Here is a 15,114-nt window from a genome sequence, read left to right on the forward strand (position 1 = left end):
TGAGCAGTACAGTGCAGAGCAGTGTTGGGTTACACTCAGGCAGACACAGACTCACTGCAGCCTCATTCCTCCCCTGGTGTGTGAGTGTAAGAAGCAGCTCAATCCTAGACACTGTGGCTGGACCGCTCAGCTTTGCCTTCGACCACTGTGCTTCAACTGTGAGCTCTGAATTACCCACTGCCACCATGGTGGCCAAGGATTACCCTTTCTACCTTGTAGCCAAGAGGACTAGCTGTGCCCTTGAAGTGCAGTCTGTGAGGAGCGCAGCTCTCAAAGAGACAGAGGTATGGTATCCAGGCTGGTTGTGGATCGCTTTGTTCACTGTATGGGATGTGCCGCAGATATCTTTCCTTTTGAAATGAATATGGGTCTGTGCCATTCACAAACAAACACTTGAGAAACCGAAGGGTTCATTTTTAGTTTGTTTTAGGATTTCTTTTTTATACTTTTTTTTAGCAAATTGATATTTACTTTAGAGCACCTGCTGGCTGGTTGGACACAAAATAAGGTTTATTATTGACTTGTTCTGGGATTTTTTAAGCAAAGTATGTACTTGAGTTGACTGCAATCCTTTTTGCCTGATTTGTTCAGATTTATAGGCATTTGCTGTGCTAATAATGTGAAATATTCTCCCTGCTTTACCATACCTTTCTGTGAATGACTTTGCTTATGTGCTTGCTTTACATTTGCTTTGATACACTTTTGGTAAACCACAGTAACCCTTCAGAAGTCTAAGGCACCTGCAACAGAATAGTCACACTAAAGGAGGCTAATTATTGTGGAATTAAGTCGAGTTGCGTTTTTAGGGTATCTGTACATGACTCGGTTACAATAATAAAGTATTTATGCAATTTAAAAGGTGTAGCCAGCAAGTGAAGGGAGCTTGATACAGGAACATATTTACAATTTAACAGTGAATTCTCACATGGTGCAATATCAAGGGAGCACTCGTACTCAGAGATGTTTTTTTCTTGTTTCTTCTGTGTAACAAACCCAATGCTGTGCTGGCTGTCCTGCTACCTGGGTTCTGTCCCACGCTGCTCTATAAACAGAGTGGTGGAGTGCTTCACCAGGCTCTTTTCTGTACAGTCAATGCTTCACCAGGCTCTTGTCTGTACAGTCAGTGCTTCACCAGGCTCTTGTCTGTATCGGGTGTCTTGTTGATAACTATCATCTGCTGTCTTGGGCTCTGTCTGATGATGGTTTTTATCTCACTAAATACTGTTTTTACTTTTATGAACCCATAAAAAGTGGGCTTTACAGAACCAGCTGCACTTCAACATGAGCAGTTCACAATATTGTCTGCCTTTAATGTGCATTGTGAGCTCTGTCACGAAGCTGAGGGGCTCATTGAAAATTAATGAGCCTTGCCAGTGAATGCAGGGTTAGTGAGGAGTGTTCAATAGGTTAGAAAAGCTGCTGAGACCCAATTACCAGCAAATCACTGCAAGGAAAACACATTTCAAACAAATCAAACATACAGACATGTATGCTGGAATATATCTAATATATCTATTATATTATTTAAAAATATAAAAGAAACATAATAGTCAGGATGAAGACACTGAAAAAGACATCTAGTCAAAATGTTTGTCATTGAATTTCTTTAGTGTTTCCAAATGTAGCTCTAGTAAGTGTTTAACAGTTCTGGATGATATTCTCGTTTTAAATGGATACGTGCAAATACATGCAGAATATATCACCTATGTGTTAAACAAATCCATGTGATTTAGCTCCATGCTGGAAATGTAATCAGAGATGTCACAATGAAAGCTGGGATGAAAGTTTTCCATTGTAAAAGCATAGAAAAGTGTAATGAAGCCGAGGCAAGCATTGTAAAGAATAGCAAGGTACGGTAAAGCATATCAATACACATGGCAAACCAAGGTAAGCTATACTCAGTGCATAGTATAACCATGGCAAAAAGCATGAGCAAACAACAAATAAACTGGGAAGCTTTTATAAGGGAGTGACTGCCCCCTAAGGGTCTGAATAGCTGTGGCAGCTTCAGACAGGTGGCTGCTTATCTGTCCTTCTCTTTGCATTGGACAAAAAAAAAAATCAACAATAAGTTTACAGAATAGCAAGAATTTAAGAAATGTTTGCTGTTTATCAGTGCTGTAGTATTTTTTTTATTTTTTAGTCATGTCCCAAATCAAAAACAAATGTGTACCATAAATGAATATTAATATTTAAATATATTAGTCTTATAGATTTATATAATTTATCACATGGCAAATATATTTACAATGTATACCAAAAGGGGCAATTGAAAATATGTATTTCTGCCATATTGTTGGTGATAAATTGTCATAGACCCGTTTAAATATTATGTTTTTATTTTCTTCAATATTGGTCTGTTGTTTATTAGTTAAAATTGGGTACCTTGCTTTACTGGGACTTTATTTAGTATGTTTTTATTGATTTATTAATGTATTTTGCACAGTTGAAGCTTCACAATAATGAATGGAAGTATAGTAAGTGAAATCTCTAGTTCTCATGTATGTCTGCAGAGTTGCTTTGGATGAATCTCAAGTGCTCTATTATTTATTTTTTTTTGTTACCTAAACATTGCTTCCTGTTTGACACACTGAGATTGGAAAGGGTTCTATTTAGTTCTGACTGCATCTGGATTGTCAGCGTGTAGGATTGATGAGGTAATGCACCCAGCTATTGTCTTGTTGGTTCATTTAGTGAGCTGTTGATTAATCAGGTATTGCTGTGAGTAAGGGGGAGCAGGTTTGTTTCCATTGTGCTGCTCACATTGTGATGTATAGCTACCAGCTCAGCGTGGCTGGAAGGCAGGACCAGGGCTTTACATGTCAGTTGCAAGTGGGCCCTGTCTTTGTTTTGCCAGCACAGGTTTAACAGGAGGGACTTCAGGCCTTTTATAATTGTGTGGAATTTGAAACCTAGATTCTGAGAGGCGTTGGTATAACAACTAGTTAAACAGCTTCTAAACCCCTCAGACTCACTCAAGTGTTTGTGGACAAACTCCTCACTTGGGGATGCCTGTGCCTTTCAGAACAAATATAGCCCGTGCTGCAGTACACCATAGGAAACTATTGTAAGGGAGCAGTGAGCAAATATTCCTTTGCATCATTACATGTACAGATTTATTCAGAAGGGCTCTAGCAGTGGTTAGGCTAGTATCAATAAGGTATAGTTGCACAAACAATTATTCAAACTATTACCCTTCATTTTAATATCTGTAACACTCAAATCAGGAAATAGCAGCCCTGTATATTGGGGAGATTACTATTTTTCAGTTTCTTTATTTAAAGGGGTGCTAACATTTATTTCCTTAGAGCACCTTTCCTTGTGATGAACCATTTGGTTCTGTGCTTGTATTGTTCTGTTTTTCTTTTCAAATGCAGCACTGTCACCCAGGGCTGCTGCTTGCTCTTTATCACATGAGTGCAGCTACATCATTGGAGTCACATCCACCTACAGCTCAGCATTTGGTACCAAAAAGCAGCCGCAACTTTCAAACTGTAGGGCTGTATTTGGAAGAGCTGTGGCTCAAATTTAAAAACAAACCAAGCAAAGAATGTAAATATGTTCATCAGGAGGACGAGGGTGAAGGAGCTAGAGCCTTGGCTAGCTCTGGGATTGTACTGTTTATGTAGCATGACTCCATGGCAACTACAGGAAGTCTATGTCAGTGTAAACTTGGGCACAAGATTTGCAGACAAAACAAAGAGGCACTTAGGGAATTAAGCGTGAGTCTTCAGGGACTGCACTTATTATAGATAAACAATGGGAATGCTTTGCTCCATGTAATTATGTTATGCCTGTTCCAGGGAAGTCCTGAAGCATTTGTCGTCACCACACATAACTAGTCTGCCATTGTCAGTGAAACCAGCTCTCCAAGAAGGTCAGTTTGAAGTTGGCAGAGCATTCCCAAGTGTAGAATAGAGTACATCTCATACTGTGTCCTCCAAGCAATGGTTTCACAATAAAATGAAAAAAGAAACTGGAGGTTTCTTTCCCATGTATAAAGGTAAATAATCTCAGAGATTTTTCAGACTTTTCACTTATTATATCACATACATGTTAGCAGATTTCCCACACAAAATATGAGATAACATCACATACTGAACCATGCTGTATTATAAAGGAGCTGGATTCAAAGTTTACACACACTCCCCATCCCAATTCCCTCTCACTACATGCTGGAGAGTCCAGGGGGACTTTCTGAGCCACTGGAATTAAATTCTGTGTAAATACCTTTGATTCTCCCTTCCCATAGTGCTCGAGCAGGGAGGCAGGCCCTTCATTTGGAGCCCTAGTGTGGGTATCAGGAGCAGGGAGGCAGGACCTGCATGTGCAGCCCTAGTGTGGGTAGCAGGAGCAGAGAGACAGGCCCTTCATGTTGAGCCCTAGTGTGGGTACTAGGAGTAGGGAGGCAGGACCTGCATGTAGCAAATCCAGGTCAGGAGTTCAGGGCACTCTGAGACAGACAGAGGGGCTGGTCTGGTTCTTCATTCTCACACACGTGAATGACATCTGGTTTCTGAAGCTGGGTGCACAGAAGGCTATGGGAGAATGTAGTAAATAATCCCCAGGAGTTTCATTGTAGTGCTTGAACACGATTGCAGGTCACTGCATCTGTCTACTGAGACTGACAGCATTATGCTGTCTGGTGCGGTTTTTATTTTGTGCTGTGGATTACATTGATGTCCACCAGGGTCTAGTTTGAGACTGCCATGCACAGTTAATTGAATTCGAAACCAGCCCTCCAGAGGTGCAATCTGGGCTCCTGGCTTCAGAATTACAGTAGAGCAGGAACTGTAGTAAAAGAGATTTGTGACTCATGCAAAAATTCAGCATAGCGTTCGTGCCAACCGCCACCCCCAATATCAGCTTCCAGATATTGACCAATCCATGGGCAAGACAGTGACTGTGATACAAATTGATTCTTAGCTGTGTGGTTATAAATGCTGTTGGGGAGCATGGTGGGATACCTTTGTGCATTCTGACTTGTTCAGTGTTTCATCCAGTATTTGCAAGTTCTAGGGTTAGGGTTAAAGGAGCTCTAATCAAGGCATTTTCCACTTGTTTTTTTAATTTTATTTCATTTCATTTTTAACTTCAGATTATGCAGATTTCAAATACAACTTTTTCATATGTCTAGAGAACCGCTCATCCAAACTTGATAAGGACATTCTTTAGTACAAGTTATTGAGAATATCCCAATCTTTGGAAATATTAATGCACCTGCCCATCCATGTGTCTGTATGCATGTCACATGTTCTGTTTGTACATCGTGCTGCAGGGTCACGACTTCTCTAGTTTAGTATTTACACTCGTGGTTGGGAATGTATGTGAGTAAGTGAAGGGATGTATAATTGCTGATGGCATTCATGTCAAGCTAACAAACAGGAGGAAATGGAGATAGAATTGAGCTGTGATGTAGCTATCCAGGTGTTCAGAACAAGGACATTCATGCTGTATGATGTTTTGCAGCAGTGTTAGATAGAGCCTGCCCCCCTCCCCTCCCTGCCTGTCTGTCTGTCTGCCTCTCTGCCTGCATTGCCTTCCTGTCTGCCTACCTCTGCCTGCCTCTCTGCCTTCCTTCCTTTCTGTCTGCCTTCCTCCCTGCCTGTGTAAGAGTGCATATGGTAGCTAGCGGAGTAGTCTCTAGAAGGAAGCTCCTTAAGACTGTGCTGAGAATGAGGATGCAGCTACACCGATGTCAGCCTCTGCAGAGGCTCCTCCCCAGTGTGGAGGACATGTATCCGTGGGACAAGGACAAGGAATTTCAAAAGAAGCCCTTGTATTGTTCTTTCCGATTGCCTCTTGACTCTTGTTGTACAGAATGTCTGCAGCAGCGGTCTGTGTGCTTTGTGCTGTTGTTGTGAATGGAGGGCAAGCTCAATGTATTGGTCGTGCAGCTCTGGAGCATGGAAATGCATGAAACGTGACTGCCAGAGCGCAGGAGAAGGTGACTTGGGGACTGAGACCAAAGCAGAGACCCTGAGCCAGATGAAGGGACTAGCAGTCAGGACAGCAGGGAGCTTTCCACGGGGGCACAGATATGGCTGAGGCAGAGACAGCTTTTAGTGTTGAAGAAATTACATGTTGTGTGTCAAGAGTAATTGTTACCTGATGTAGGGGTCAAATGGAAATTGCAAAACGGAAGGTACCTGTGCATTTCAGCTTCTACTTGATTTGTTAGAGTAACTGAAAGAGCTGCTGTTATCTATATGCTGTTGTGTTGGTCACTTTGGCTGGTTCCTCCCCGTCAGATCAAATCGAATTGAAGACTGTGAGGACGAGCATGCAGTTCATCTTTGTAAATTGTGGGGGTGAGCATCCAGTTCATCATTGTAGACGATCATGCAATTCATCATTGTAGACGAGCATGCAGTTCATCATTGTAGACTGTGGGGGTGAGCAAGCAGTTCATCATTGTAGACTGTGGGGGCGAGCATACAGTTCATCATTGTAGACGAGCATGCAATTCATCATTGTAGACTAGGGGGACGAGCATGCAGTTCATCATTGTAGACTGTGGGGGTGAGCAAGCAGTTCATCATTGTAGACTGTGGGGGTGAGCAAGCAGTTCATCATTGTAGACGAGCATCCAGTTCATCATTGTAGACGAGCACGCAATTCATCATTGTAGACGAGCATGCAGTTCATCATTGTAGACTGTGGGGACGAGCATGCAGTTCATCATTGTAGACTGTGGGGGCGAGCATGCAGTTCATCATTGTAGACGAGCATGCAGTTCATCATTGTAGACTGTGGGGATGAGCATGCAGTTCATCATTGTAGACTGTGGGGATGAGCATGCAGTTCATCATTGTAGACTGTGGGGATGAGCATGCAGTTCATCATTGTAGACTGTGGGGATGAGCATGCAGTTCATCATTGTAGACTGTGGGGGTGAGCATGCAGTTCATCATTGTAGACTGTGGGGGTGAGCATGCAGTTCATCATTGTAGACTGTGGGGATGAGCATGCAGTTCATCATTGTAGACTGTGGGGGTGAGCATGCAGTTCATCATTGTAGACTGTGGGGATGAGCATGCAGTTCATCATTGTAGACTGTGGGGATGAGCATGCAGTTCATCATTGTAGACTGTGGGGATGAGCATGCAGTTCATCATTGTAGACTGTGGGGACGAGCATGCAGTTCATCAGATTTCCCCCATAATCTGCCTTGTAGTTCCCATGCTTTATGCATTCATCATTGTAGACTTGTCACACCATGCAGTTTACCATTGTAGAAGGGGGTGAGCAGGCATTCATCATGGTAAACACTTTTCTCAGCAGCAGTTCTGACATTGTAGACCCCTATAGCAACTAGTTTGTAATTATATATATATATAGTGATGAATTCTGAATGCTGAGCTATTTTTTAAATAAACACAAAAACCAAAAATAAACAAACATGCAGACCAATCACCTAGCTCTTATTCAGAGCACTGACTAAACACAATACCCGCCCTACCAAACACGGGACAGCTAAGTCTGTTTTCCCATCCTAAAACAAAACACAGCTTAACACAAAGATTTCACACTACCTTTTTTTCACGATTGCACACACTTACAACCAGGCTCTTCACTCTGCAGCAGCCCTGAGCAGACTGGCTGCTATTTCTTTAAATAAACCCTGCACCTGGCTCAAACATTTACAATCACCACCAGGTGCAGGGCACTGACTAAACACAATACCCGCCCTACCAAACACGGGACAACAATCCTAAAACAAAACACAGTTTAACACAAAGGTTTCACACTACCTTTTTTTCACGATTGCACACACTTACAACCAGGCTCTTCACTCTGCAGCAGCCCTGAACAGACTGGCTGTCTTTCTTAAATACCCTGCACCTGGCTCTAATTTACAATAACACCAGTTGCAGGGGATAATTAATAATAAACAATTAACAATAAACAGTAAAACAAACATTTGTCGTAAACACAACATGCGTTTCCACCTGTTTTAGCAAGAGAGGATCTCTCCCCCTCTCCCTGGGAGTACTGTTAATATATATATATATATATATATATATATATATATATATATATATATATATATGTGTGTGTGTGTGTGTGTGTGTGTGTGTGTGTTTGAAAGTTTTATTCATATTATGATCTATATATGGCCCTTATATTTGAAATACACTGAAAGATTTATGAAATATAGATGGAGATGGCCTTTCCTTTGCAAAGGTCAAATGTGATCTTTTTTTTTCCTGAATAAATACAAGAATGTTCTGCATGGGGGATCATGTGCCCTTTTAGTTTGCCTAAATTATAGTCAAAAACGTTATACAGGCATCTGACTGTTTGTTTTCCCTCCATGTGACAGGAGCCCAGTAGCAAGCGGGTGAAGCCTCTCTCCAGGGTGACATCTCTGGCCAGCCTCATCCCCCCTGTGAAGACCACGCCTCTGAAGAGGATTGGCCAAACCCTGCAGGTACGTCTGTCCGTGCCGTTTAGTCTCAGCCACACTGGCATTGAGGAGATCTTCCTGAATCGCTATTGAAAATGAATCAAGAAGTGAGAATTGACCATGGTCTGGAGTAAACCTTAGCAATTAAAATCCACACATTTTAATATAAATGTAGAATGTTTGCAGGGAGCTTTACAAATAGAACAATATAAAAGTAGATGATATCATAAATGTGAAATAGATGCTGTTCAAAGTGGACCTGTGCTAAGCAGCATCCACAGAATAGGAAATATTGCCTTGTGAATGTTTCACGTTGTGTTTGCGAGCCATTGCAGTGCCACTGTCTGCCTGTCTGTCTGCAAACCCCAGTGTGAATATACAGACCAAACAGGCCACTGTCTGTCTGTCTGCAAACCCCAGTGTGAATATACAGATCAAACGGGCCTTTGTCTGTCTGTCTGTCTGTCTGTCCTTCTGTCTGTCTGTCCAAACAGGGGTGAGAGGAGAGGACTATTCCCAGAAGAGAAGAGGATTAGATTGCATAGCGCTGCCAGGAAACACACATCAGCTACAGTGTTTACTTCATGAGTGTTAGCTGCCCTTTCAAAAAGACTGAAATGGAGCAATGCAATTGCGTAGGACCTAACTATTTGCAAAGGAACAGTTTGACGCATGTATTGGCTAAGTTACAGTTTTTGTTTTTCTTCTAAAAATAGTATTTATTTTTTTGTGGGGTTCGGGTCATGTACTGCAAGCATACAGTCTTTATACATTATTAATTGAAGCCTTTTATAAGTATATCCAAAATAATTGTTTAATACTTTCTCTTAGGTCACTTCTGTGTTGAGTATATATTTTAAATACATTGTTCATCTTGCCTAGAGCAACCTATATTTTATTTATTTATTTAAACATAATTATATAAGCAGTTGTGTGTTCAAACACCATGGGGCCCTGGCGTAAAGCAAAGACACTTTTTCAAAGAGGGGTAAATGACTTGAACAGGCTGGTGGCAGTGCTTTTCAGCTGCCTGTCTCCAGCATTCTGCTGCTGCTGTTGTTCTCACTTTGTTCTGTGGTTCAGTATCTAGGGGAGGGAACGCAGATCCCTGCACTGTGGGTTTGTTCCATAGCGTGACTACACCAGAGATCCTGCATCCCCCTGCGCCTATAGATCTCCAGCGCTGTCTGTGAGGGAGGGTTTGTGCCACCTCTGAAGAGAGAGATAGAGGCTACTTCACTCCACTGTGGAGCAGTGTGGAAAGAGATTCCAGCTCCAGCTAGACTCCCCTGTGAGAGAGCCACACTGGCCTTGCTTAGTGTTACAACTGTATTTAGACAGCTGTTGTGTTCATTTACGTAATTACAGAGTTGGCTCGGAATACTAAGTCTAGCCAAAGCTATATAGCATTTTAGCGATGAATACGATACATTCAGCTTTATCTGTATGTTCTTAGACCTAAGCCTGTTCATTTTCTTAGTGGTTATTCCCCGAAGGACCTGCATTAGCCATAACCTTCTCTGTTATTTGGAAAATAGTCTCTCAGAGGTATGTTGTATTGCTAATACTACAGCTCCTTCACACGCAATGTGACTGGGATTTTGCTACTGTTTTTATTAATGATCTGAGCTGCTAATGAATTCTGCAATCTTCAGACCTAATATTGAAATTATAACATGAGCAATGTTCAGCTGTGCAGTGAATACTATATATATGTATATACTGTATTGTGGCAGGGCGATTGCCCTGCACAATGGTAAATTAGTGTTGGAGTGATTTTATATGTGGGAATGGGTTTATTTTGTGTCGTTTTGGAGTTAATTTGTTTGATTGAATTATTGTTTACAGACGGGCACTCGATTGAGACTTGCTGCCTGCTATGCTTGGTTGAGCGGAAGGGCAGCAAGTGATTGGCTGTGCTGGTCCTCAATCAGCAGGTGGGCGGGTCTCGACCGAGTGTCTGTCAAGTTAAAAACATCCGCGAGAGATAGCTCGGAGCTGCTGCAAGGCCTGCCATTTTCACGGCACCTTTGATTTATAGTTTATAGTACTATGTTTTATTTTGCATTTTTGTACAGTTTGCTGTATTAGTCCTCTGTGCGTTACCATCACTGGTAACATCACATGACTTAGGAGCAGCTGATTAACACAGCCCTTTATAACTCTTGTTATCTTTTGTCTTTGACATAAAAACCTCACATGTGCCTGAGGCCATTTAATAAAAATAGGCTGCTTTTCTATGACGCCCAGCCCATCATTTTTGTATTTGTAAGCTTGAACATGCTTTTTTACCCATTGAAATTAAAGAAACCACATGTCCTAGCAGTTTCTACCAGCCCATCACATGTGTGTGTGGTGGCACATAAATATAAGAAAGACAAATATATATATATATATCTATATATATATATATAGTATATCAGTGATTAGAAATCCTGGCCTGTGAATGGTTAAAACCTTATCATAGGTGGAGAAATAGATTTAACTATTGCCCTAGCATCCTTACGCCACTGGTCAATAGTTTCCGTCTGTCATGTGATTGGTTCACATCACTGTCAGTCCCGCCCCTTTTCAAAGGAATGCCTTTCTCCCCTGCACTCTTGGCTGAAAGCGATTCTGTGAGTTGACAGATAAATGAATTACAAAACACACTACAAAAGAAAGATGCCCGTATTTACTATTCAACCTTGACTCACTTATTTTCTTGACTGACTCATATATGAAATATGTATCTCTGCTTAGAAAGATGGTATTTATTAAGTATGCATATAATATATATACTGCTATTGTATTTGTAAGATTAAGCTATATGAAACTGATGCAGTCTTCAGAGGTAACATTTGTCTACTTGCCTTAGTTCTTATAGAGTTTATGATTGTGTGTTTTAAGTTACTTTAATATAGATGCTGTATCTCATTCTGTAGTCTATTTTTTAATAAGTATTCTTTTAAAAAAAACGGAACAGGTTACAATGAGGAACTGTTTTAGGCGTGTTTAATATGCTGAGTCACATAATCACTATAGGAGACGTAGCGATTGGAAGCTGTATCTTTCAGCAGCTTATGCAAGCAACGTGCAATCTCTGACACCTGCAAGACAGGTGATTGTGTTGGGATTGTTTTATTTTCCAAAAACAGACATCTGATCCTGAGATTCACTGCCGCGGTGTTACCAGGAGGGCTGTGTGCGTGCTCATTTACCAGTGAAGAGTGCCTTGTGTTCGCATGCATTGTTGTGGCTAGGAGCAGCTGATTAACACAGCCCTCTATAACTCTTGTTATCTTTTGTCTTTGACATAAACAATCTCACATGTGCCTGAGGCCATTTAATAAAAATAGGCTGCTTTTCTATGACGCCCAGCCCATCATTTTTATATTTCTAAGCACCCTTGAGTATGCTTTTTTATTATTGAAATTAAAGAAACCACATGTCCTAGCAGTTTCTACCAGCCCATAAAATAAAGAAAGAAGAAACTTTATTTTAATACCAGCAATCTTGTATTAAAGTTTTTACTTTGTGGGTACTGTTGTGGGCAGTTAATATATTCTTAAGAGCAATAAATTAAAGGATCCAAGAACTGCTTGCATAAAGAGATACTCATAGTGGTATTAAATCATTATGTGAAATTTGTCTTAAATCTTTTAAGCTATTTTTCTCTCTTTTCACTCCTATATTAAAAACCCTCTCTCTCTCCCTAGACGGGTTAATTAAATCACGGAGACGGGTTTGATTAGCCTTTTGTTTCCTGAGTGCCTGGTGCATTCAAGGTGTGAGGTTGATCGTTATCTCTAGGCAAAGCTGGACAAATTAGATTAAGGTTCATTCAATGTAGATTCCTGATGATATATCATCATAAGAACAAAACATAGGAAAGTCCATGACATTTGCAATATATTTGTGATGGTAATGTCTATAGAACCTACAACTTTGATAAGTAAATCCATAATGAAAAGACAAAACCTCCCACCCTTCTCAATTTTTGAAACTCAAGTGGTTTACAGCAAAGCCACAATTGATCCCAGTTTCGTCTGACATCACAGCGTCACTGACAAGGCTATTGTTTTACCTGACAGACGCTCATGGTTTATGATCTTCTTTTATGGTGGGAATTTATTTTTTAAAGGTTTAAAAATAACTGTGCTGCAGAGTTCTATTCACAGCCTGGCTTCCCGTACATTTGCTCATCTAGCATCGTTGAAAACACTGAAAAGGTTAAATACGTTCAAATAAAACACGAACTTGACTGCAGGCGATTTATCTTGACAATTGATACGAAGCACCTTCTTTGTGTTTAAAGGATTATTGCAGACATGTTTACACAGATCTGCGTGACACTCCATCTGCAAGCAAATGAGACTTGCAGAGACTTGCAGGGACCCCTGCCTCTCTGCCAGAAAGACAGTTTTCTTGCCTCGTGTGGCTGTGATTATGAAGTCAGCTGTACTGGCACAAGGCCCCCATATACATGCCAGCTCCGATCAACTGACTGAAGCCTTTGCCTGGTCTGTGTGGGGAAACAACCACACACTCTTACATGCAAGATTTTCCCATAGCAACGTGTAATGATGCACAGTGAAAGCTTAGGAAAACATTGTAAAGCACAGAGAGGTATGGTAAAGCATAGGGAAGCATTGTAAAGCACAGAGAGGTATGGTAAAGCATAGGGAAGCATTGTAGAGCACAGAGAGGTATGTTAAAGCATAGGGAAGCATTGTAAAGCACAGAGAAGTATGGTGAAGCATAGGAAAGCATTGCAAAGCACAGAGGTTATTATCATTCAGGGGCAGGCTCCACCTTTTCTACATACTGTATATCCTGTATGAGAGGCTTCTTTAAGTTTGAGCTACCGATCAGGCAAACCCTGCAAAAGTCCATTATTAAACAGCAGTGTACACTGTGTGAATCTAAAGCACGTTGGGGTGCCTCAGCATGAAACGTGCTGTATACAGTACATTTGATTGATAAATAGAACATGTTGAGGAACTGGAGCATACAGTTTCTTTTGAGTTTAATCAGACTTAATCAGTGTTTCCTGTGTTTACAGTGGTAGGGGTAATCGAGGTGATGGTCACTGTATTGTTCTTCATTGCTTCTTTTCCAGCGCTCCATCAGCTTCCGCAGCGAGAGCCGCTCTGAGATTTCCACCCTGCGGCCCTGGTCTCGCAATGCCCCCCCTGCGATCACCAAGCGCAGAGACAGCAAGCTGTGGAGCGAGACCTTCGATGTGAGAGTCAACCAGATGCTCTCTGCCAAGGAGATCAAGCGGCAAGAGGTAAGGGTCTGGAAGCCTATGTGTGTTTATTCCTGTGGATGTGAGAGGAGCTGCCCTCCTCCTCAGGATGTCCAGGGTTTCATTTGTGTTCCAGAATAACAGGATCAGCCAGTCACTCAGAGAGGTGTCTCAGTGGACAGTGTTCAGCAGGGTGAGTCGCTCACTCAGAGAGGTGTCTCAGTGGACAGTGTTCAGCAGGGTGAGCCGGTCACTCAGAGAGGTGTATCAGTGGACAGTGTTCATCAGAGTGAGCTGATCACTCAGAGAGGTGTCTCAGTGGACAGTGTTCAGCAGGTTGAGCCGGTCACTCTGAGACACTGCCAGTTCTGCCTGGTGGTGCTGTGATAAGAGCTGGGAGCTCATAATCTCTAGGTTTCAATACAATCCTAAATGAAATTGACAACATTTCTGGAGGAATTTGTAAGGCAAACTTAATAACACTGAACATGATTTGATGATAAGAATAGAGAAATGAGATTCACACACTGCCTGATAGCATAAGAGCAGGACTCTTCTCATTCACAACCAGCCTTTCATTCTTAAATGTCTGGAGCCACTACAGCTGAACTGCATGAGAGCAGACTAACATTCAAGAATCTTTGCAGGGCTTAATTTCCTGAAAGGAAAGAAAGCTGTCATAATGACATTTCTATACATCTGTTTGTCTGTGGGAGTCTCACATACCATCTCATTTGTGTCATTAAAAAACCTGAATGCTTTAATCATGCATATCTGTCTGCCCATTTGATCCCCCTCCCTGTGATTATTTTACCAAGTGTATGACAGTCACATCAAAGAGAAAGGGAGACAGCATGGCCAATTCGAAACAGCTGTACAGCTGGATGTAGTAGCCATGTACCTCAGTCAGACCAGGCAGTCTGACTGCCCTGAGGAAAAATCCAGCAATCAACACTCTTGTTGTGTGCTGGTCAGAGCCGGTGGTTTACTGGTTTCCAGCTAGTTTAGGAGACTGGTGGCTGGTTGAAGAGCTGGTTAACCTGCTCAACTACTTTACTGAGAAGTTCTAAAGTCAATTGTTTGTGTCTCATCTACTAAATGTATCTGTTTGTTGTAAACCTGGTCTGGGATTTTAGATACCAGTAAGAGGACAGCATAGTGTAGCCAGGGCAACCTACTGGGCTCAGCACAATCCATGATACTGATTCAAAGCAGTGAGGGCTGTGAGGACATGATGCAGTCACAACATGCCCTGAGGGTTAAAGCAGCGAGGGCTGTGAGGACATAATGCAGTCACTCACCACACGCCCTGAGGTTTGGACTGTATATTACGCTGAGGTTTCTCTTTCTTCTGCATTAAGTGTTGACAGCTTTAATCTTCTTGATTTTAGTCCTTTCTTTGTGGCCATTGATAATATAGACAACTCTGAAACTCATTGATGCTTCATTATTTTGATCAGGGCAGTGCATCCTT

At 41.6% G+C, this 15,114-nt stretch overlaps 1 protein-coding gene across 4 annotated transcripts in view; it reads left to right on the forward strand.

Annotated features, from left to right (window-relative positions):
* LOC121328631 (rho guanine nucleotide exchange factor 3-like) overlaps positions 1–15,114 on the forward strand; it is a 59,505-nt gene that overhangs the window by 32,287 nt on the left and 12,104 nt on the right. The window contains exons 1-3 of one of the 4 annotated variants that reach the window (XM_041273492.1): positions 39–284; positions 8,327–8,434; positions 13,512–13,682. In XM_041273492.1, the coding sequence (XP_041129426.1) occupies positions 186–284; positions 8,327–8,434; positions 13,512–13,682 (378 nt within the window). In that variant the 5' untranslated portion in view covers positions 39–185. The other 3 variants (XM_041273495.1, XM_041273493.1, XM_041273494.1) reach the window with 3 other exon arrangements.

Source organism: Polyodon spathula, chromosome 16 (assembly GCF_017654505.1).
Source record: "Polyodon spathula isolate WHYD16114869_AA chromosome 16, ASM1765450v1, whole genome shotgun sequence".
In the NCBI taxonomy this organism is placed as follows: domain Eukaryota; kingdom Metazoa; phylum Chordata; class Actinopteri; order Acipenseriformes; family Polyodontidae; genus Polyodon; species Polyodon spathula.